This window comes from Marmota marmota, unplaced genomic scaffold (genome assembly GCF_001458135.2).
Source record: "Marmota marmota marmota unplaced genomic scaffold, marMar, whole genome shotgun sequence".
NCBI lineage: Eukaryota > Metazoa > Chordata > Mammalia > Rodentia > Sciuridae > Marmota > Marmota marmota.
Window position 1 is genome coordinate 2494589 of NW_026000119.1, and position 21912 is coordinate 2516500.

Consider the following 21912-nt stretch of genomic DNA (forward strand, 5'->3'; position numbering starts at 1 on the left):
AGGAGGAGGAGGAGGAGGAGGGGAGAGGAGGGAGGGGGAGGGTGGAGGATGGGAAAGGCAGCGGAGCACAACAGACACTAGGATGGCAATATGTAAATCAATGGATGTGTAACTGATGTGATTCTGCAATCTGTGTATGGGGTGAAGGTGGGAGTTCATAACCCACTTGAATCAAAGTGTGGAATATGATATGTCAAGAAATTTGTAATGTTTTGAACAACCCACAATAAAAAATTAAAAAAAAAATTCTGTCTTTAAAAACAGAGTCCTTTTTGGTATTCTTCACATTCTATTAGTGTGAAAAAAAAATGTAAAGCAAAAAGGAGAAAGAAAATAAGAAATTAGGAAAGGAAACAAGCTCAAGTTGTTCCCTTTCTTTAAAAGTGTATGAAGATCTACACTATTTCAATTTCTCTAATTTCAAAGTGAATGATTTTCAATGCCTTTTGCCCACTATTAAAAAGCAACTCTAGGGGCTGGGGAGGTAGCTTAGAGGTAGAGCACTTGCCTAGCAAGTGTTAGGTCCTGGGTTCAATCCCCAGTGTGGCAGGGGGTGGGAAGGTAGTGAACTCTAGACAGTCATGTGACAGGGGGTCACCATGTCATAGCTTTCTGTTGTTCTCCATGTACTTACATTTCTTCATCTGAAAATGGAAATATTGATAACTATCTACATTATGGCTCTTAAGCAAGAGACTCCTTAAATGAGTCAGGCTGAACTTTTCTATGAAATTCATACCATAAAGCTGAGAGAGATTGACATCCTTCCAGGCTTAAAGCCTGTCCTCCTTGCAGTTGGCCCTGTATTCCCAACTCTGCTCATCAGAAGTTGGGAAAGGCTGAGGTACAGAGATCCAGCTGCCAGAGAGTCCCATTGCTAAATAATCTCAAGATAGGGAACACTTTCCAACCTGAAGCAGATTTCAACAAGTACTTTTCATTTAAGAGCATGGGCCACCTTTGTGTTTACGGGAGCAATGACCAGAAAGCCTTCAGTTAAAACCCTTGGGCAAAAAGCTGTTTCCCAGCCAAAGTTTCTGGTAGCTCCTTTCCAGCCCTAACCCCAGAGATTCTTTCTTCTGCCTTTCCATAACGATCTTCTGTAGTTTGGATAAGTGCCCCTAAAGACTCACATATGAAAGTCGGTTGCCAGTCTGTGGCACTATTGGGTAGAGGAACTTTTAGGAGGTGGGACTTAGCAGGAGGAAGTTAGGTCATTGGGGTCCCGCTCTTGAAAGAGATACTGGGACCCTGGACTCTCCACTCCCTTTTGATTCCCAGTTGCCATGAAGTGAACAGGTTTCTTCCGCCATGTGCTTCTGCCATGATGTACTGTGCTGCCACAGACCCAAAGCAACAAGGCCAGAAACCTCAGAAACCATGAACCAAAATAAATCTTTTCTTTATTAAGTTGATTATCTCAGGGGTTTTGCCATAATGAATTAACAAAAGATCATTAGCTCCTTCTATAGCTGGATTTAAGTCCTAGCAGTCATTCAGCTAACAATCAATTATCTGTTTATTCAGCAAATAGGGATCAATTATTTTAATTTCAAGGAAGTAATTTTGAATTTTCAAAAATTCAGTAACTGGACTGTTGTCAACATCAGTATAGTGACTATACCTAAGTCATGGCAAAATAGACATAAGAGCTTTCTAATACCATCCTATATCTCATCGTGTCTTCAGAATTTTTTTTTTTTAATCATGGTAAGTAACTCACCAGGAAAAAAAAAAAAAAAAAAAAACTCAGATAGGGCTCTATGTGTTTTAGTTTTGACCCATAGTGAGCTCTGTCTTCTTTGGCCAAAAGACCCAAATTCATCTGTTTTATGCTACCCAAATGAATACTGAGTCATCTCACTACTTACCTCTTAGTAACCAGGTGTCGATCCTTCATTTCTGAGCGTTCAAACCAGACATGTGGACAAGCCTTTACCATAGCTCTCTGAATAATTCCCATCAGTCCACCATGAACCTGGCCAACCTAGAAGTGCCATGAGAAAAAAAAATAATAATAAAGTCAAAGCTCTCCAAAGAAAGCTTTATTTACTTATTTATTTAGTTAACTACTAATACATTTCTATTTCCTGCTCAGAGGCAAGATTAGTTGCCTTCTACTGACTGAAATTTTTAGTGTGATCAAAGCATTTGTAAGGCCATATGTAAGCAAAAATATTCTTTATTAGCAGCTTTTAATTATAAGTCATGTTGCTACACCCTAGATATTCTCTAGTTTTCAAAAACAGAGGTGCTTCAACTTAGTCAAGGTTAGAGAAATACAAATTAAAACTTTTCTGAAATACCATTTTAAGCCCCTCAAACTGACAAAGATTTAACAGCTTAACAGTTCACTCTGATGCAAGGCTATCGGAAACAGGCACTCACACTGCCCAGGGAAAGGAGAGAGGATTATAGCACCAATGGAAGAAATGTGGCAACATCTACTGAGATCACATATTCATTTATCCTTCGTGTTAATAATTCCTCTTCTAGGAATTCAACCTGAAGATACACATTCAAATAAATGAAAACACATATGCACTACCCATGTTGACAGCAGCATAGTTCACAATTACCAAACTATGGAACCAGCCTATGTCTATCAATAGAGGAATGGATAAAGAATATGCGGCACATATATACAATTAGGTTTTATTCTGTCAAAAAGAATGAAATTATGCCAGGCGTGATGGTGCGCACCTGTAATCCCAGCGACTCAGGAGGCTGAGGCAGAAGGATTGCAAGTTCAAAGCCAGGCTCAGCAATTGAGCCAGGCACTAAGCAACTCAGTGAGACCCTGTCTCTAAATTAAATATGAAAAAGGGCTTGGGATGTGGCTCAGTGGTTCAATCCCCAGTACCAAAAAAGAAAAAAAGAAATTATGTCATTTGGAGGAAAATAAATGGAACTTGAGAACATTACATTAAGCAAAATAAGCCAAACTTAGAAGGTTAAGTGTTGTATGTTTTCTCTCATATGTGGAGATTAAAGAGGAAAAAGGGTAAGAAAAGTTTGTGGCATGGGAAATCTCATGAAAAATAAAGGGAAATCAGTTAGAAAGAAGAAAAGGACTGGGGCAGGCAAGAGGGAATACTGGGGAATGATACTGACCAAATTATTTTATTATTTTATGTGCATGTATAAGTATGTAACAATAAATCCCACCATTATGTACAACTTTAATGCACTAATAAAAATATGGAAAAAGGACTGGTGATATAGCTCAATTGGTAGAGGGTTTGTCTTACATGCACAAGGCCGTGGCTATAATCCCCAGCACCACCAAAAAAAATTTTTAAAAAGGGAAAAAAGAAAAAGAAAATACATATACAATTAATCACAGTATTACTTATTATTTTAAAACATTGGAAACTATCTAAATATAGGAAATTGATGAATAAACAATGGTCTATACATACAGTAGAAAAACAGCAAAGTTGATCTCTATAACTGATAAAAAGTGATTTCCAAGAGATAAGTGAAAAAGCAAAAGAACAAGTAAGTAACCTTTGGACTAAGACCAAAGAGGAAATGATACATATGCTTTTACTTATCTCGACAAAAAGAAATACAGAAAGGATAACCAAGACCAATGAAATTGGGAACTTAAAAGGAAGAAAGGAGTCCAGGGATTTAAATTAATGAAAGAAAAGCAATGTGAAATAACAGAATTTAAAATGGAATATAATAATATAAGTAGTATGATGTATCACCATCATCATTCTGTAAGAATAAGAAGAAACTGGAAGAGTTGTTACTGGTTTTGACAGAAACTAGGTATATGGAGGCATAGTATGAACAAGTTAATAAAATCTTTCTACATTTTCTGATTTTCCAAACATGTGAATGCATCATTTTCAAACTATACAAATAAATTAAGTTGGGGCAGGGTGTGGGGGAGGAAGGAAGGAATGGGAGAGATGGACATGGAGGGGGTGACATGTCTCTGAGTATACCTTTTTTTATGGAGGCATGTTAATAGCCTACATGTTCCAAAAATAAATAAATAAATAAACCAATAAGGATTGGGATAACAAACTGAAAGCAAGTTGAAGGAAATTAACTCAATAATGTGTCAAATGAATGAAAGAACAGCACTGAAGGAAGAGGAACAATCCAAGACACTTGCAAAGATTGTATCTTTGTACCCTCTATCTTGGAAGGCATAGAAAGAAATGTAAAACATCCTAAACTCTTCTTCTTCTTCTTCTTTATTTATTTATTTTTTGGTTTATTGTAGTAAAACAGATAAAGCAATTCTGAAACTATTTTAAATGGATTACAAGATTATGAAAATGAGTAAATATGTTGATTTTGTAAGTAATTAGAGTTTTCACTATTAAAAAAAGGGAAAGCAAGATAGAACCATATAAACTAAATGTATTGGTATAGACTCAGATTTCCAATTTAAATTTAGAAACAAATATTAAATATAAATATATTTGTGCAAGGCACAGGAGCACATACTCGTCACTCTAGCTCTTTGGGAAGCTGAGGCAAGAAGATGGAAAGGCCATCCCAGGATGGTAAGACCTTGTCTCAAAAATAAAAAATAAATTAATAAAAAGCAGGACTTGGGGCCAGGGTTGTGGCTCAGTGGTAAAGCATTTGCCTACAATGCATGAGGCATTTGGTTCAATCCCCGGCACTACATAAAAAATAAATAAATAAACAAATAAAATAAAGGTATTGTGTCCATCTACAACTAAAAATCAAATCAAAAGTAGGACTGGGGGGAGCTGTGGCTCAGTGGTAGGCACTTGCCTAGCACACAGGAGGCCCTGGGTTCAAACCCTAGCACTGAAAACAAATCAAAAAACAAACAAAAACTGTCTTCTATTTTAAAAAGTGAAAATTTTTTAAAAAATTATTTGTTCTTTTTAGTTATACATGACAGTAGAATGTATTTTGACACATTGTATGTGCATGGAGTATAACTTCCCATTCTTGTGGTTGTACATGATGTACAGTTAACACTGGTAGTATACTCTATATGAACACAGGAGAGTTATATCTGATTCATTCTATTGTCTTTCCTATTGTCATCCCCTTTGCCATCCTTTCATTCTCCTTAATCCAAAATACTTCTATTCTTCCCCATCCCCTCTCATTGTGTTTTAGCATCCTCATATCAAACAGAACATTCAGCCTTTGGTTTTTAGGAGATTGGCTTATTTTACTTAGCATGACACTCTTCAGTCCCATCCATTTACCAGCAAATGCCATAAAAAAATGAAAAAAATTTCTATGATATTAAATCAAGACAAGGGGCTGGGGCTGGGGCTCAGTGGTAGCGCACTTGCCTGGCATGTGTGAGGCACTGGGTTCAATTCTCAGCACCACATATAAATAAATAAACAAAGATCTATCAACAACTAAAAATCAATTAGGAAAAAAGACAAATATTTTTCACCTTACAGTGAGAGGGCTAGAACACAAGAACTCAAGTGATAAAGTAAATGAGGCATTACGAATATGAATACGTAAATGTATATAAAAGGTATATGTAATATCCTTTATTATAACAACTTTTCTGTATGCTTAAAAATATTTATAATTTTTTTAGAAGGAAAAATAGTTTAGAAAAGTCATTGAGTGAAATAATGGATATGTTAATTAGGTTGATTTAAAGATTCCAAAGTATATGCGTACCAAACATCATTCTGTACACAATAAATTTATATAGTTTTTGTCAATTAAAATAAGTTAATTTAGTCCAGACTCAGTGGCACACGCCTGTAATCCCAGCGATTCAGGAGGCTAAGGCAGGAAGATCGCAAGTTCAAAACCAGCCTCAGCAAAAAGCAAGGCCCTAAGCAACTCGGCAAGACCCTGTCTCTAAATAAAGTACAAAATAAGTCTGGGGATGTGGCTCAGTGGTCGAGTGTCCCTGAGTTCAACCCCTGGTACCAAAAAAGTAAATAAATAAATAAGTTAATTTAAAAAACAATAAATCATTGAGAGAAAAATCTTTAATGTTGCTCTGATAAGTAGTTTATTTAGCCAGTTATGACTTCCTCAGGTCAGCAATATAATTTCCTTCAACTTCTGACTTGTACCACCTCCAATTAAGTACCATTGGTCTTATATTTCTATCACTTGACCCCCTAGACAATTTGCAGTTGCAAATCTTTGCTTTGCTTAAACCTCACCCCCAACCCCAGTACTGAGGATTAAACCCAGGGGATGCTCTACCACTGAGTTACATATATCTCCAGCCCTTTTTGTTTTTTTATTTTGAGACAGCATTTCACTAAATTGCTGAGGTTTGCCTCAAACTTTCAATCCTCCTGTCTTAGCCTCCCAAGATGCTGAGATCACAGGTGTGTACCCTGTAGTTACAAGGCGTTTTTAAACCTTGACTATTAATGGAATTACAGTTATTTATGATCAAAAAGTATGGATGGTACCAACAAAATTCTGAGGCCCTGAGTCATGAATGCATTATTCTCAACTTCGTTGATCAGGAAATAGAAGAAATATAGTCTCAGAAACACAAAATTATGATTAAGCAGTGCTAGTGTGATATGTCTCCCAGAAATCAATATTGGAAATTTAATTGCCAATGTGACTGTATTAAGAGATGGGGCTTAAATGGGAGTGTCTAGATAAAATAAATAATAAAATAAATTAATGCCATTATAAAAAGGGCTCTCAAGAGCAGTCTGTTACATCTTGGCTCTTCCACTTCTACCATGTGATAACATTGGTGAAATATAACCCATCTGTTCTCTCTGAAGTCCAACCCACCAGCAAGAGAATATGAACAGATCCGCCAGGACCTTTGTGCAAGCATTCTGTTCCACACTCCACCTCAGGTCATGGTTAACTACCATGAAGAAAAGTACATCTTCCATTATTGTCTAGAATTCATCTGATATGAATTACAAGAAGAAAAGTACATCTTCCATTATTGTCTAGAATGCATCTGAAGAGATGCAGGAACTCTTGACAAATATTTCATGGCAATAGAAAACAAATATTTGAAAAAAATGCCAGAATGTGGTTTTGTGCATCCCCATGAAAGGGTATTTTAAAGCTTGGTTTTACTATGTGCTTTGTGGTTTGTTAGTAGAGTTGTTCTGTTTTCTTTACCTTTCTTTTCTTTTGAGTCTGTGGATAAGATCTCAGAAAGATGGCATAGTATAAATATTTGCCTTTCTTGCTAGAGCCTCATTAAAGAGTCAGATTTTTTTTAATTGCATATACATCCCTGAAGGAAGAAAGAACTAATTGACAGTCTAGGGGATTTGTACAACTCGAAGAAGGAAGACTCTAATGTTGCAAAGTGTTATTAAATATTGGCAGGGATTTTAGAAGCAAAATGGAATCAACTTTACCAAGTCCTACCAAGTTGAAGTACGTCTACATTTCAGTAAGTTAATTATTCACTACTTTAAATATTAATGGCTATTCTCCTTCTTTCCTTCCTTCCTTCCTCCTTCCCTCCCTTTCTTTCATTTCTTTCTTCAGGGGATTGAACCCTGGGGTGCTTTACCACTGAGCTACATCCCCAGCTCCTTTTATTGTTTATTTTGACACAGGGTCTCATTGAGTTGCTGAGGCTGGCCTCAACCTTGTGATCCTCCTCAACCTCCCCAAATCACTGGGATTATAAGTGGACACCACTATGTCCAGTCTATTTTCTTTTTCTTGCACCATCTCTTCCTCATGTAAATCTAGAATGCTTTATACAACTGCAATAATATAACCCAAATTTCTAATAAGAGACTAACTTTCAAATTTATCAAAAAGGATAACAAATTTGAGCAAATCATAAAAGACACAACCACCAGAATTACCAATGGACTGCTCTTACCATAGCATAACATCCATCTGTGGTCAAGATCAAAACGTCTATTGGAGAGGTGTGGTTGGCAACACAAATGCCTCCCTTTTGGGGTCTGTACTGCCTGCAATTACAAACAATGGTAAGTACTAACCCTCAGAAAACAGCCATTGTTTTGCAGAAAAGCATGGAGAGGCTCATTTTTTAAAGTATATTTGGAGGTACAGGAGACTATCTTAAAAGATTATTTATAGGAAATAGGGTAAGGAGGCCTATGACTTTCCCTTTATAATTCCTAAATTTTTGCTTACTTAATTGAAAGTATTTTCATATGATTTTGATCTTCATAAATACCACTTTTACTGGCTTCATGGTGATTCAGAGAGTAAATCTTTACCATGGCTTCCTCCCTCTTCTCCCACTACAGCAGAGGTCAGCAAACTTTTTTGATAAGAGACAAAGAGTAAATACTTCAGATTGCACAGGCCAAACAATCCCTGCCACAATTACTCAGCTCTACTGTTGTGGCACAAAGGCCACATCAGATAATATGCAAATAAATGAGCATGTCTGGGTTCCAATAAAGCTTTATTTACAAAAGACAGAAAGAGTGTCAGATATGGCCTGTAGGCCCATAGTTTTGTTTGCCTATCTCTGCCCTAGAGTTAAATGAGAGTTGACACCAATAAAGTAAAGTATTTTTGTCAGGCTTATTCATAGAAGAGGGAAACAAACACATAATGACTTTAGCATATTTTCCTTAAAATTAGGAGCACTTATTCTATCTATGTCATTAAAGCACCTTTTCTGTAGAAGATGTCTCCTCTGATCATACTTCTGTCAGAGATTTTCTTCTATTTCTTACCTTAAAACTCATAGCCCAATAGATAAATCACATAATTTAAAAATTTTTAAGGGGCCTTTATGTTGGTAACACATGGTAAAAATCAATTGGTTTTCTGAATGTTTCCCTTCTACAAATGAGTCAGAAAGACACCGTCAGCCAAAAAGAGATGTTTGCTCTAAAACTTTTAAAACAATGATTTTTTAATTAACTAAAATTGAATTCACAGAAATATAATTTAAGAGCAATTAGAATAATTATCATTTAGCTAATAGCCTTCCTTAGCTACCTTTATACTCTTTGTTTGGGGGTGAGAGAAGGAGAATGTAGTATTTTCTTTTAAGGATCAGTTATGGAATTTTAGAAGTGGCAAAACTAAAGACCCCCTGGATTCCAACAACATCATAAGCCTGTGAATTTCATTTTCTAAATCAGACAGAACTGGCTCAAAACTGGAAACTTATTATATAATAAACTTATTATATATACACAACCAGTCTCAGAGCTCCCATTTCTTCCATGTAAAATGGGGTAACATGCCCATCCCATAGCGTTGACCTGTGAGAAGCACAGGGCCTGGTCGGAACTTCCTAACTGCACAGTTAGGACACTCACTTGTTATGATAATGGATGGTGCCAGAGAGAGATCTCACGCAGATCCGACAGCAAGTCAGATGTACCAGTTCACTCAGCCAGTTTTTGAGTCTGAAAGAATAAAAAATCATTTTATTGTGCAGTAATGGGCTCTCCTAAGAAACAATACAAGAAAATCTTTAATGTGCTCATTCACAACAGCATCCTGTGTTCTATTCCATTGAAAAAGCACAGTACAATTCTTACAATCTCATTGATACATCTGGTATTAGATGGCAAAAGTTTACCAAGAAAATAGATAGAAACCCCAGTGGAAAATAGCTCCCTCTCTCCTTTGAAGAAACTTCTTTTGATTTATATGGAAGCACAATGGAAAAAAAATCAAAGAATGAGTATGAAGATGAAGTGAGCAGAATTCTAAAAAGTGGGTTGATATGATGAATTCAATGCAATATGTAGGCACTAAGCAAATACTGTCTTTGTAGACACAGCTAGGAAAAAGAATTTTATTTTATGACTGGATGGAAGGAAACATTTCACCTGCTGTCTGGCAACTGCCCAACCAGTGTAGTTCCTATAACCAGCAAACTGATCCCAATAAAAGCCAGAGTAACCCTGAAAAAGAAAATAAAAGAAAAATTAATGCAAAATTTGTCAAATAGTAGGTAAATAACCTAAGGGGAAATAATCTAAAGATTCATAAATAAAGTGTAAATGAATTGTACAGCATCCTCATTATGGAATATGATATATCAGGCCGGGCATGGTGTTGCACACCAGCAATCCCAGTCACTTGGGAGGCTGAGGTGGAAGGGTTGCAAGTTTGAGGCCAACCTCAGCAATTTACTGAGGTCTTGTCTCAAAATAAAAAAAATAAAAAGGAATGGGGATACAGTTCAATGATTACGTGCCCCTGGGCTCAATCCCCAGTACCAAAAAAAAGTTGATAAAGCTAAAGATTATGACATGATTCTATTGAGTGTTGTGTGATACATTTTGAATGGAGAAGAGCAAAGTTTTTAAATAATTGTGTGGCATATAATACCACTTTCAAAGTAATAAGCATATATGTGTAACTAGTCTTTCTTTCTCTCTCTTTCTCTCTCTCTCTCTCTCTCTCTCTCTCTATATATATATATATATATATATATATAGTATTATTTAATATAGAATATTAGCTTTTATATATAGAGAGAGGGGGGCCTGAAAATTTCTTAACAAAACTAAAGTTCAATCTATGTAATCATTAAAGGGCTAAGATAGTTATGAAGCCTTTCTCATACTAACACCAAAACATGCCACTAGGTAGGAATCTTTTAATGCAAAGCTAACTATTGTCCCTTTGCATGGCTCAAGATGACTTAGAATTAGAAAACAAGGTGACAGATAATACCTCTAATCTCCATGTAGACATTTTCTCATTTTTGAAAAGTGCTTATTATGTACATTCTGATCACTTTAACAAAGGAAATAGTTATTTCTAGAAATGCAAATAGAATTACTCAAAAAGATGAGGTTGAGATTTAAAATCCTTCTAAAGCAAATAGGATTTAGATTAAAAGTAAGAATCAATAGCTTAATGGTATTTTATTAATAAGATTCCTTAAACCATTTTACTTTGTCAGATGAGAAAGCAGGAACTTTAGATTATCTCACTGGCCTCTCAAATCGAACCAGAGGTCTGTTTGTATCTTCTAGTTCTCAAGAGAGCCTTCCCATGTTTTGCAGAATATATAAGGTATCAATAACCTGATGGAAGGAAACGCCATTGCAGTCAGAAGGACCCTGTGGGTCTGGGATCTACCTGAGGTCCAGGGTCAGCAATAGCAAATCTCTCCAGGGTCAAGGTGGTTTGCTCCTTATTTGTATATATCTATACCTCCTGACCAGATGTTGAGAGCACAAAATAGTTTATCTTAACCCATCTCAGATCTTACATTAGATGATGATAAAATAACAGCTAACACTATGTGCCAGGCAATATTCTAAGTACTTAACACATTTATCCATCCCAAAAACTCCATGAGGCAATAACATTATCAACATCTCTACTCAACAGATGAAGAAACTGAGACAAAGAAAGGTTAAATAACTTACCTAAGGTTATAGAGCCAATGGACAGCAAAGCCAGAATTTCAACCCCAGCAGTTTGGCTCCATAATTCATGCTCCTAACAATTATGTTACTGTCTCTCACTAGCTTATCATTTTTATTATTTAACAAATCAGTTTAGGATTATTTAATATAGAAAATTAGCTTAAGGCAGTAATATCAACCTGGTTGGGGAAACACTCTATCAACACATCTGAGCATGTACCCCTAGTATATTTAAGAATGACAATATATTCCACTGTACTGACATCAATGCCATTATAAAATACCTGCAAATATGAAGAATGTAAAAAAATACATAAATTTTTAAAAATTTTATTTTCAGTCAGTGTCTCAACAAGTTGCCTTAGCTAGCTTTGAACTTGAGATCCTCCTACCTCAACCCATCTGGTCACTGATGCTACAGGTGTGTGCCACCAAGCCCAGTTTAGAGATATTTTTATTTTTTTAAACATAGTATTTAAAAATTATATATAAATATTAATGTAGAAAATTTTTTTCTCTCACTCAAAATATTAATTATAAATAATAAATGTTATCAATTATATTTTGAGTGTTAACCTATAACCTTTTTGAATGTTAAGCTATAACTCGTTAAGGTGTTAAATCTTCTGAAATCATGGTTTAACATCTTTTGACATAACAGTTTGAAGGTCATAACCAGATGCCATATTTTCATGTTAGTCACTAACACAGTAATGAAACCATTGTTTAATTATGCAAAACTTTTCAAATAATGTTTTTCATCTTTCCCTAATAAGAATCACTCCTTTTTACATATTAAATCAGAAAGGGTTGTATTATAATGTTGTCTAGCAATTGAGTTCAAAATAATTGAAATTGAATTATTTTTTCCTAGATTAACAAGCCAGAAAATTCCTAACGTAAGCCAACATGAGCATTCTCCTGGATAAGTTCAGATAAGTTATCTTCCAGTGAGATCAGACACAAATTTTCAGTTACAATCTGTTTAAGAGCTTTATTGAGATACAGATCACATACATATGAGTCACACTTTTAAGTATCCAATTCAACAATTTGGGGCATAGTCACAGAGACGTGCAACCGTCACAATTAATTTTAGTATAATCTGTTTTTTTAAATGCTCAATTTGTCGCATTTGCTTCTTCTACAAATCATTTACAATGATTTGTACTCAGAGTAGGTACCAATTCTGCCATTTTCCTTTTGTTCCTGTATATTTACATTATAGGACTATCTAAAATCTGTGGTTTATTTACAAAAGTTTTCATGTCAATCATCTCTTTTGTGAGCACTAGTTTAGTCTAAACTAGATAACAGAATCATAACCACATTTGCTGGGCCTTCACAGCATAGTGAAGTCCAACGAACAACAAATGAGGCATCTTAAGCACTCTATGTTATAAAATTTCTCACCCTTCCCCAAGGTTACCTCGGATACACTGCCTGATCTATGAACCAGAATATGCAAGAACTAATTCATATATTAAACTTTACTGAACTTTCACTTCTTTAAGAATAAAATGGTAGTTCTAATTATAAAAAGAATAGAAGCTTCTAACAAAAATTCTAGTGTTTCCTTCCTGTGTGACAATGAATTGTCATGTGCATTCTCAGAGCACATGAACCCCTCACAGGAAGCACTAGCTTAAGTTTTAAGCAAAATTGGCTGGGCACGGTGGCACACACCTGTAATCCTGGCAGCTTGGGAGGCTGAGGCAGGAAGATCACAAGTTCAAAGACAGCCTCAGCAAAAGTGAGGTCCTAAGCAACTCAGTGAGACCCTGTCTCTAAATAAAATGCAAAATAGGGCTGGGGATATGATTGAGTGGTCAAGTGCCCCTAGTTCATTCCCTGGTACCCCCCTGCAAAAAAAATTTTAAAAAAAGGTTTAAGCATACTTGTATGTGACAAGTCAAGCATTATGGTGCACACTTGTAATCCCAGTGACTAGGGAGGTTGAGGCAGGAGGATTGCAAGTTCCAGCAATTTAGTGAGGACCTAAGCAACTTAGGTACTCTGTCTCAAAAAATTAAAAAGGCCAAGGATGTGGACTCAGTGGTTCAGTGTAGCACTCCTGTGTTCAATCCCTAGTACCACCAAAATGAAAAGTGTCTGCAAATCCCTGAAGTTCACTTTGTTATTACAGCTGAAGTGATTCCCAAAGACTACTGTGCTCCAGTGTTGAGACACTGAGAATATGAACAAAAGAAAACAGAAAGAACTTCTTGGAGATCAGCATTTGTCTATACTTAAGCAAGCCTTCCGCTGTAATAAATCTGAATGAGGCAAGTATAAGACACCCTAGGGATGGTAAAGAGGTTTCAACTCTTGTGCCAATGTTAGTTGGCTGACAGCAACTGCCTGGAAAGCTCTGTTGAGAGGATGCCAAGGCCATGTCCCAGAAAATGAAGCAAGACCATCAGCTGCAAGGCTGTGGCTGGTACGCATGCCTACTCTTGCCATCACCATGCTAAACAGATTCTTGGCCACTGCTGCTTCACCCCACTGCCCAGGGTCTTCTACTCTTTTGTTCCACACTGTGAATCCAGTAAGCAGGCTTGAGGTTACCTCCTCATCAGGAAGAACTCAAGCCTAGAAGCAGAAGGGTATCCAGGTAGGGAAATTGCCAATAAGGGAAATGAATGATCATAATGGAATTGGATGAATGGACTCACTCTTCCCAATGGCTCTGTGATAACCACTCTTGACTTTTTTCTTTCCTAGGTAGCTTTGAAGTACTACAGACTAGCAAAGAAAGGCAGTGGCTCTGGGTAAATGTTATATTTTGGTTGACACTCTGGTAAATATTGAACTATAAATAATCTCTCTTCATTCTAACTTCCCACCTTCCCTTTTCTAGCCAGCCTCAAATTATCTATGACTGCAAAAACAAAGTGGATCCAGATTGTAAGCTAGATATTGAATTCTGAACACACACCTTCATCTAGAGAAAAAAATGTGCAGAGGCCACATTCTGTGGCGTTTCTAAGTGGGAAGAGGTGGAATTAGTACCACAATATTCATAAGTGATGAAAAGAGAAAGGTGAACTGATTATATCAATAAATTATCAGGCAGGTGACTTACCTCAGAGGTAGTAGGACACAATAGCGTACTATGACGCCCAACACCCACACCATAGTGAGCCGAGGACTGATGTACTGGAAATTTATATTGGTTCTTGTGAGGAGATTCCATGACACTAGCTCCTCTGAGGAGAACCTCTGGGTCACTTCATCTTCTACAATGGCTTCCAATCCCTTCTTGGAGAAATAAAACACGTCAGACAGCTCAAAGTCCCTTCCTCGCAGACCAGAGAGCCCTTTTTCCATGGGTGACTCATCTCTTTGGATAATACCTTAAAAGAAAGCATCAGGATATGAGAAAATGCCGTAGGACAGAAGAACAACCAACCAAAGAGGCAATGTTAACTGTATAGAATAAGGAAAACAAGTTTAATGGGTGACATGAAGATTGCAAAAATGAGACCAGCGATTGCAGTGGAAAGAGAGGTGAAATCAGTATCTGCATGAAATGATCCTTACCCAATGACTTCAATTAACTATGAAGGAATTTTTGTTCTCCATAACCCTCTCCTCTTGATCTTCCTCTCTACACGATTGGCAAAAGAACTCACAGAAATAGTCTGCTCAGATAAAGATCTGAACAGTGTAAAAATAAAGACTTATGTCTCCCCGATAAAAGCCATAAAGTCAAAAACCAAGTAAAATGGCAAAAGGTGTTTACCACAAATGGCAAAGATAGATGTTTTTAATATATAAAAAGTATTTAATAAGAAAAGCCCAGGATCCTGCAGAAAAGTAAGCAAAGTTCATGAACTGATTTAATAGAAGCAACATAAATCACGAATAAATAAATCAAAACTCTTTGAAAGACATTTGAATTAGACAGCAACTGACTGATTTACATTACCAAATCAGCAATATGTTTTGTTTCATGATGAAGTTCAATGTCAAATGATACAAGTACACATATATTCCACATGAGTATAAAACTATTAGCAACTAGTTTCAAAGTTGGCTTGTCATGAAAAACTAAAAATAGTTTTGCTGATGATCATAATTCTAATTCTAGGAATTAATCATAAGAAATGTAGGAAAGAGTGTCCTTTGTGGTACTCTTCATTATAATCAATCCAGGCAATGATATCTAATGCAGCTATTAATAAATCTTCTTATGCTAAGTAAAAAGAAGTGGAATCTTAAACTATAGTTTAACCCCATGAAACATATAAACATAGGAAAAGCACCAAGAAAAAAAAAAACATTAAGTGGCTATCTTTGGGCAATGGCATTAGATTCTCTTCTCCACAGTGATATTGTATTTTCCATAAAGAACACAATTCAGCTGGGTGCAGTGGCGCACACCTGTAGTCCCAGTGGCTCCAGGGGCTGAGACAGGAGGATCCTGAGTTCAAAGCCAGCCTCAGCAAAAATGAGGCCCTAAGCAACTCAGTGAGACCCGGTCTCTAAATAAAATACAAAATAGGGCTGGGCAGTGGCTCAGTGGCCGACTGCCCCTTCCCCTGAGTTCAATCTCTGGTCATTACCCTCCCCCCCAAAAAAGAACACAATTCAAAGATTTTTAAAGCAGCATTAGTTTTTTGTAAATTAAAAAATGACTACTGCCATCCAGTTCTAAGGATTCAATATGAATATAAGTGAGAAGACCTTCAAAGAAGAAAGAGTCACTATGTACACAGTACCTAACATGACTACCCCTTTGTTCCTCTGGGGTGTGTCACAGAGGAATTTACTCCCTACATTATGCTACAAAGAAAAATCTTTCCTTTTGAAGTGGAGATGAAGATATTAAATCCCTGAAATGAGATCCCCTTTGATTTTCTCATTTTCCAGTTTACCAGGAAATCAATGAGCAGAACTGAGAGCCCTGTATTATCAAGCCCCTGGAGACTGATCTGATATATGCATCAATAGAAAGAATTGGAAAATTTCTTTCTTTTTTTTTCCTATGAAATGGCAGCATGATGCACTGGAGGAAAAAGGACAGAGGACTTGGACCAGCTCCATCATGGGTGCCTTTTTTTAAAAATAAAGGAGTGGGAAATTTTTTTAGTTTCCTAATAGGGTTGACATTTTGTGATTTTAGGTTTGGGGTTTTCTTGGAGAGAGAGGGGTTGTTGCCCCACATGCAAAGCTAACATCTAATCATTTTAAGATTTAGAATAATAAATTCTTCAATGATCATTAGCATATCATTTTCAGGAGTCAGTTCTAACCTTTCTTCATCTTTAATTAGTATTAGAGGGTGGACAAAGATAGTGTTCCTGATGAATTACCCTCTTACTTTATGGACATTGCAGTACTACTCAGAGTAAATTATTCAATCCAAGTACTGACCAATACCTAATAGTGCAAAAGTTTCATTATTTAGAAATATATCAATTTTTAAAAATATCTACAAGTAGGAGAGAAGAACAAGTTTTTTATTAAGTCTGAATGAAATACATTAGGGACAGAGGACAGACTTTCTAAACATATTCTTCTTTAGAAGAGTCAGAGATAAGAATGCAACTTCAAGTTGCTTCACATTATTTACCTGAGTTACAAGAGAACAGATCTATAAACAAAAGCCAGTCCCCAGGCCTCCACACACTTGATGTGCAATATTTTCTCTGCCCCCTGACCTAGTTTATTCTGTGTAACTCAAATACATGTAACTCACTTTTATATTTTAGTTTAGCATTTTTCAAAAATATATGGAAGGCTGGGGATCTAGCTCAGGGGTAGAGTACTTGCCCACCTGGAATTGAACCCTAGACCATAAAATACACATTCACATGAACAACAATAATGCATCTAACTGATAAAAGACAAATTTCCAGAATACAATAAGACATATAAAAAGTTAGTAGAAAGAAAATCAGAGAACTCAGTTAAAAAAAAAAGACTAAGAATATGTCAAACGATTCAGATAAAACTAAACCTTAATGGGCTGGGGTTGTGGCTCAGTGATGGAGCACTTGCCTAGCATGAGTGGGACACTGGGTTCCATCCTCAGCATCATGTAAGAAGATAAATAAATAAAGTAAAGTTGTTGTGTCCATCTAAAACTAAAAAAAAAAAAAAAAAAAGAAAGAAAGAAAGACTAAACCTTATTGACTAAACATTTGAAAAGATGTTCATCCTCATTATAATCAGAAAAATGCAAACTAAACCACAATGAGATACAATTTCATACCCATAAGGTTGATAAAAATTTTAAACCTGATAATATCAAGTGTTGATGAAGATGTAGATGACAGGAATGTAATTAGTACAACTGACAGGGGACAGACAGATGCAAATTGTGGGAACACAAATTCAAGGTAATAGTTCTAGAAAATGGGCCCACTATGCTAATCTCCACATGCTTTCGTTTCCAAGAAGCAATTTACCTGCAGCCTTGCCTGGCTTAAGTGGAAAGGATATGTCACATTCCTCAGCAAACTACCTGTTATCTGTAGAACAACTACAGGCCTGAACGAATATTGATAAGAGAAACCCAAGTTACCCTGAAGGGGGAGACCTTTATGACCCTTTTCATAGACAAGATTCTGAAGCTCAGGGAGATAAGGATAATTCCTATTAACCATAAAATCTGTAGGAATTTATGCTTAAAATTCCAATCAGAACCTGTCAGCCTGGACCAAGGAGACCTAGAGTTGCCATGGCAGCGGGGACTTCAAACTCTGATGCATCCTCCTGTCAGTTAGAAGTCAAGAAGTAGACCTGGGCAGGACTCTCTGGAAACTTCTCTGGGATCCCCCAATAAAACTAAAGTGCAGGAAAGGCACACTGTCCCTCTCCTCTCTGAAAGGACCCACTCTCTGCCCTTGAGAATGTCCCCTTTCCCTTTTCCTATCCCTTCAATAAACTCATCCCTGTTGCTCTGAGTTACATGTCTGAAATTTTTCTGATTTGATTGCAAGAATTAGGGTTGGGGGAGTCTGCATGCTGACTCAGTTTCCTGAAAGCCCTCAGCTCTGTAACACAACCATACTGGAAAACAATTTGATGCTGTGTAGTAAATCAAAAAAAAATCAGACCCTATGACTTAGCAGTTCTATTCCTAGGTATACCTTATGGAAGATTGATTTATTTTTTTTTTCTTAAACATTGAATATACAAATTTTGCAACTATAGGGCACTTCACCCAAATTCACTAATTGCTTTCATTTTGCCACATTTGCTCTATTATTCTATGTCTGTATGCATAAAAGGATAATTTTTTCTGAATCGCTTAGAATAAATTGCAGAAATCATCATGTTCTTTTCCCCTAGATATTTCAGCATACTTTTCCTCAGGATACAGAGATTCACTTATTTAATTATAGTACAATTATCAAAATCAAGGCGGTTGTCATTAATGCAATAAAAATTATCTAATCTACAATTTTTTTTCTCATCCAGGATTCAACCCAAGATCAGACCTTATATTTATATGTCAAGTCTCTTAGACTCTTTAAATATAGCAAGGCTCCTTGTCTTTTTTTTTTTTCTTTTTCTGTACCAGGGATTGAACCCAGGGGCACTTAACCACTGAGCCACAGCCCCAGACCTTTTTTTATATTTTATTTAGAGACAGGGTCTTGCTAAGTTGCTTAGGGCCTTGCTAAGATGTTGAGGCTGGCTTTGAACTTGTGATCCTCCTGCCTCAGGTGTGCACCTCAGCTGTGCACATGAGGTGGTGGGCTCACATGGAACTGAAGTTGTTCTTAAGGTAAATATCTGTATTGTAAGAGAGCAGGTACCAGCTTAAGAGCTCTCTGGTACTAGGCCAGTGTCTGGAAACGAAGACTATTACTAAATTAGGTATCAAAAGAAGCACTGCTAAAAACAACAATGTTCCTTCCTTCCTGGAGATATATTCACTATTGAAGGTCACAATTACTGATAAACAATTTATCAAGAAATGTGCATGAGCAGAACAAGTGCATGTGTGTATGCATATACATATAAAAACATTTTAACTATCCCAGATACATTGTCATATTAGTTTTGTTATCATTAAGACCACACAGTTATTTTTAAAAATTCATCCTGATCCTTCAGAGAAATCCATATTTCCTTACTGATCAAACACAGATTCTAGGAAAAAAATGTCCTTCTATTTCACAAGTCAGTTTAAAAAAGTAAAGCCATAAGCATTTGAACTTTGTCCTTACACCAAACGTTTTGGCCAAGTCAACATAGTCCATGCTTGGATGAAAAGAAAATTAAAACTCACTTTCTATCTAATTGCGAGAGATTAATTGCACAAGTTGCCCTATGCCCCTGTGACTTTAGCAAGTCACTTGTACATAAATAATACCAGATATGAAAGGACCATGGAAATGGAGGCAGAAGTTAAAATCATCTCAAACATAATTAACTCTAAATTGGCTGAGTGAACTCTTGGAATAATTTCCCATTTATAAATTGCACTAGGTTTTTCTAGATGTAAAGCAAGCTTTTTAAACAAGCAATTTATAAAAATTAGGTCTACTACAGATCAAAAGAGGTCTGTAGCTTATATGCAGAAGTAGACTCTTAACCTACCAAGGTTCCAAAAGTCAAAAGTTCATGGTTTGAAACACTCATGGAAACCTTGAACTGGTATATTTTTACAAGAGCACTACTCAATCATAAGCCAGTCTCAAGAACCTATAAGCAAGCATATAGTAGTAGTAGCACGAATTGACAATCTCTCCTAACAATATCACTCTGAAAAAAATTATTAAATTAATTCTGGTTTGGAATTGATAAAAATACCCCCTCACTCCCACACTGATTGGAAGCAGACATTCGGGGAACATTTCAGGATATGAGTAATGTTCCCTTTCTAGATCTAAATAAATAAGATCACTTTGGAAAATGCACAATGTTGTGCCTTTATGATTTTAGAGTCTTTTCTATGTATGTTATACCTCTGTTCCCCTCCCTGGTTATTAATCGAGTAGGCAGGGAGAAGTTCACCTATCTCAGCATCAAGTATTGTAAGTAATGGTGCCCTTTTCCTTGCATGAAAAGTTCCTCTGAGACCCCTCTGGTCCTTGGCAAGGAAGTAAGATCTAGATCCTACCCGACCATCCCCAATTTCCTTCCTGGTCCATAAATGTAGCTGGCCTAACTTAAAAAGAGCCCAGTATAAAAGTCATAATTGAGAAGGAATTTGGGGGTACAGAAAAGGAAAGATGTATGGAGTCTCAAAAGAGAAATGCCTATAAGCTCTTGGCACGCAAGAGACACCCACGAACTTTGAAATGCAAAACAAGCATTCCTGAGCAACAAGGCCCATGTCCTTAGACCACACCCCCGCAAGGTGTCCTAGCCTGCAAAACGCAAGGCCTAGAAAAATGGGTATGAAATTGAGTAACTCCACCCTGGCTCCACTGCTAGTCCAGCCCCCAACCACTGCTCCTCTCTACATACAAACCCCTCACACAGAGACTTACTTTCGCTCCCTCTGAGGATGGCCAACATTCTCTCCTGAATGTACTTTTTCCCCAAAGACATCTCTCTCTTGAGATAGTCTGCATTTGTAACAGTGGTCCACTTCATGCTTTGAATACAGCCCTTGCTGCTCTGCTACTGAGGCTTATTTTAAAATGGACATGTTTTCTTTTCCTCCTCCCTTTCCCTAACCTGGTCGTGGGAAGCAGGATTACCTTTTATCTCTTTGAGCACTCACCCACCACAGGAACCAAGTAATTCAGACTTCAGAGATGCCACCAGAAGATATAAGAAATGACTATCTCCCAAATTAACAAGTGAATCACAACAACACATACACATACCCCAACACCTGGAATGAATCACTTCTTTAAAAACCCTCTGCCAGGAGCGGTGGTGCATTCTTGTAATCCCAGCAGTTTGGGAGGCTGAGACAGAAGGATCAGGAGTTTAAAGCTAGCTTCAGCAAAAAGCGAGGCACTAAAGAACTTAATGAGACCCTGTCTCTAAATAAAATACAAAATCGGGCTGGGGATGTGGCCCAGAGACCGAGTATCCCTGAGTTCAATCCCCAGTAACAACAACAACAAAAAAAAAACTCTGTTTTCTCTGATGAGGAGGATCACAATCTCTGGGGGAAAAAAGTCCCTGTGTTTCTCCTTTGCAAGCAAAGCAATAAAACTTCCTTTTCCTTTATTCTCAAAACCATGTCCTTTTTATTGAATTGGCATCAGGGACAAGGACCCAGCTATCAGTAACACATTTCCCTTGAATGCATGTCTGCTTTTCTAAATAAATCCATCTCTAACTGGCACATACTAAAATTCTTTGCCATCATGAATGCCAAGGATCCAAGTGTCCTGAATAAAGGTTCCCCTCTCTGGGAACTCGTCTGGTTGGTATAATGACCAACTATATATTAAAGTTGGGGAGTGAGACACACCAATCAGAAATAGAAATCAGCTGTAGAAAAAGAACAAAAATAGTCCATGCCAAAGGACAGACATAGCCAATGTTCAAGCAATACTAAGCTGCAGTAAGATGGGAAAGATCTTTATGCCATCCTAACAACTCAGAACCAAGGACAGATCCCTGAAACATACCACGGATCTCAGTCTCCTCTTCTCCAATT

At 36.9% G+C, this 21912-nt stretch overlaps 1 protein-coding gene across 2 annotated transcripts in view; it reads right to left on the reverse strand.

Moving 5' to 3' along the window:
* The window catches only part of Gpat3 (glycerol-3-phosphate acyltransferase 3), a 69394-nt gene that overhangs the window by 6864 nt on the left and 40618 nt on the right, over window positions 1–21912 (reverse strand). For both annotated transcript variants that reach the window (XM_048784727.1, XM_015499209.2), the window contains exons 4-8: window positions 14413–14683; window positions 9771–9845; window positions 9252–9341; window positions 7823–7916; window positions 1872–1987 (exon numbers count right to left, since the gene is read on the reverse strand). In XM_048784727.1, coding sequence (XP_048640684.1) covers window positions 1872–1987; window positions 7823–7916; window positions 9252–9341; window positions 9771–9845; window positions 14413–14683 — 646 coding nt within the window. The remainder of the gene's footprint in view (window positions 1–1871; window positions 1988–7822; window positions 7917–9251; window positions 9342–9770; window positions 9846–14412; window positions 14684–21912) is intronic.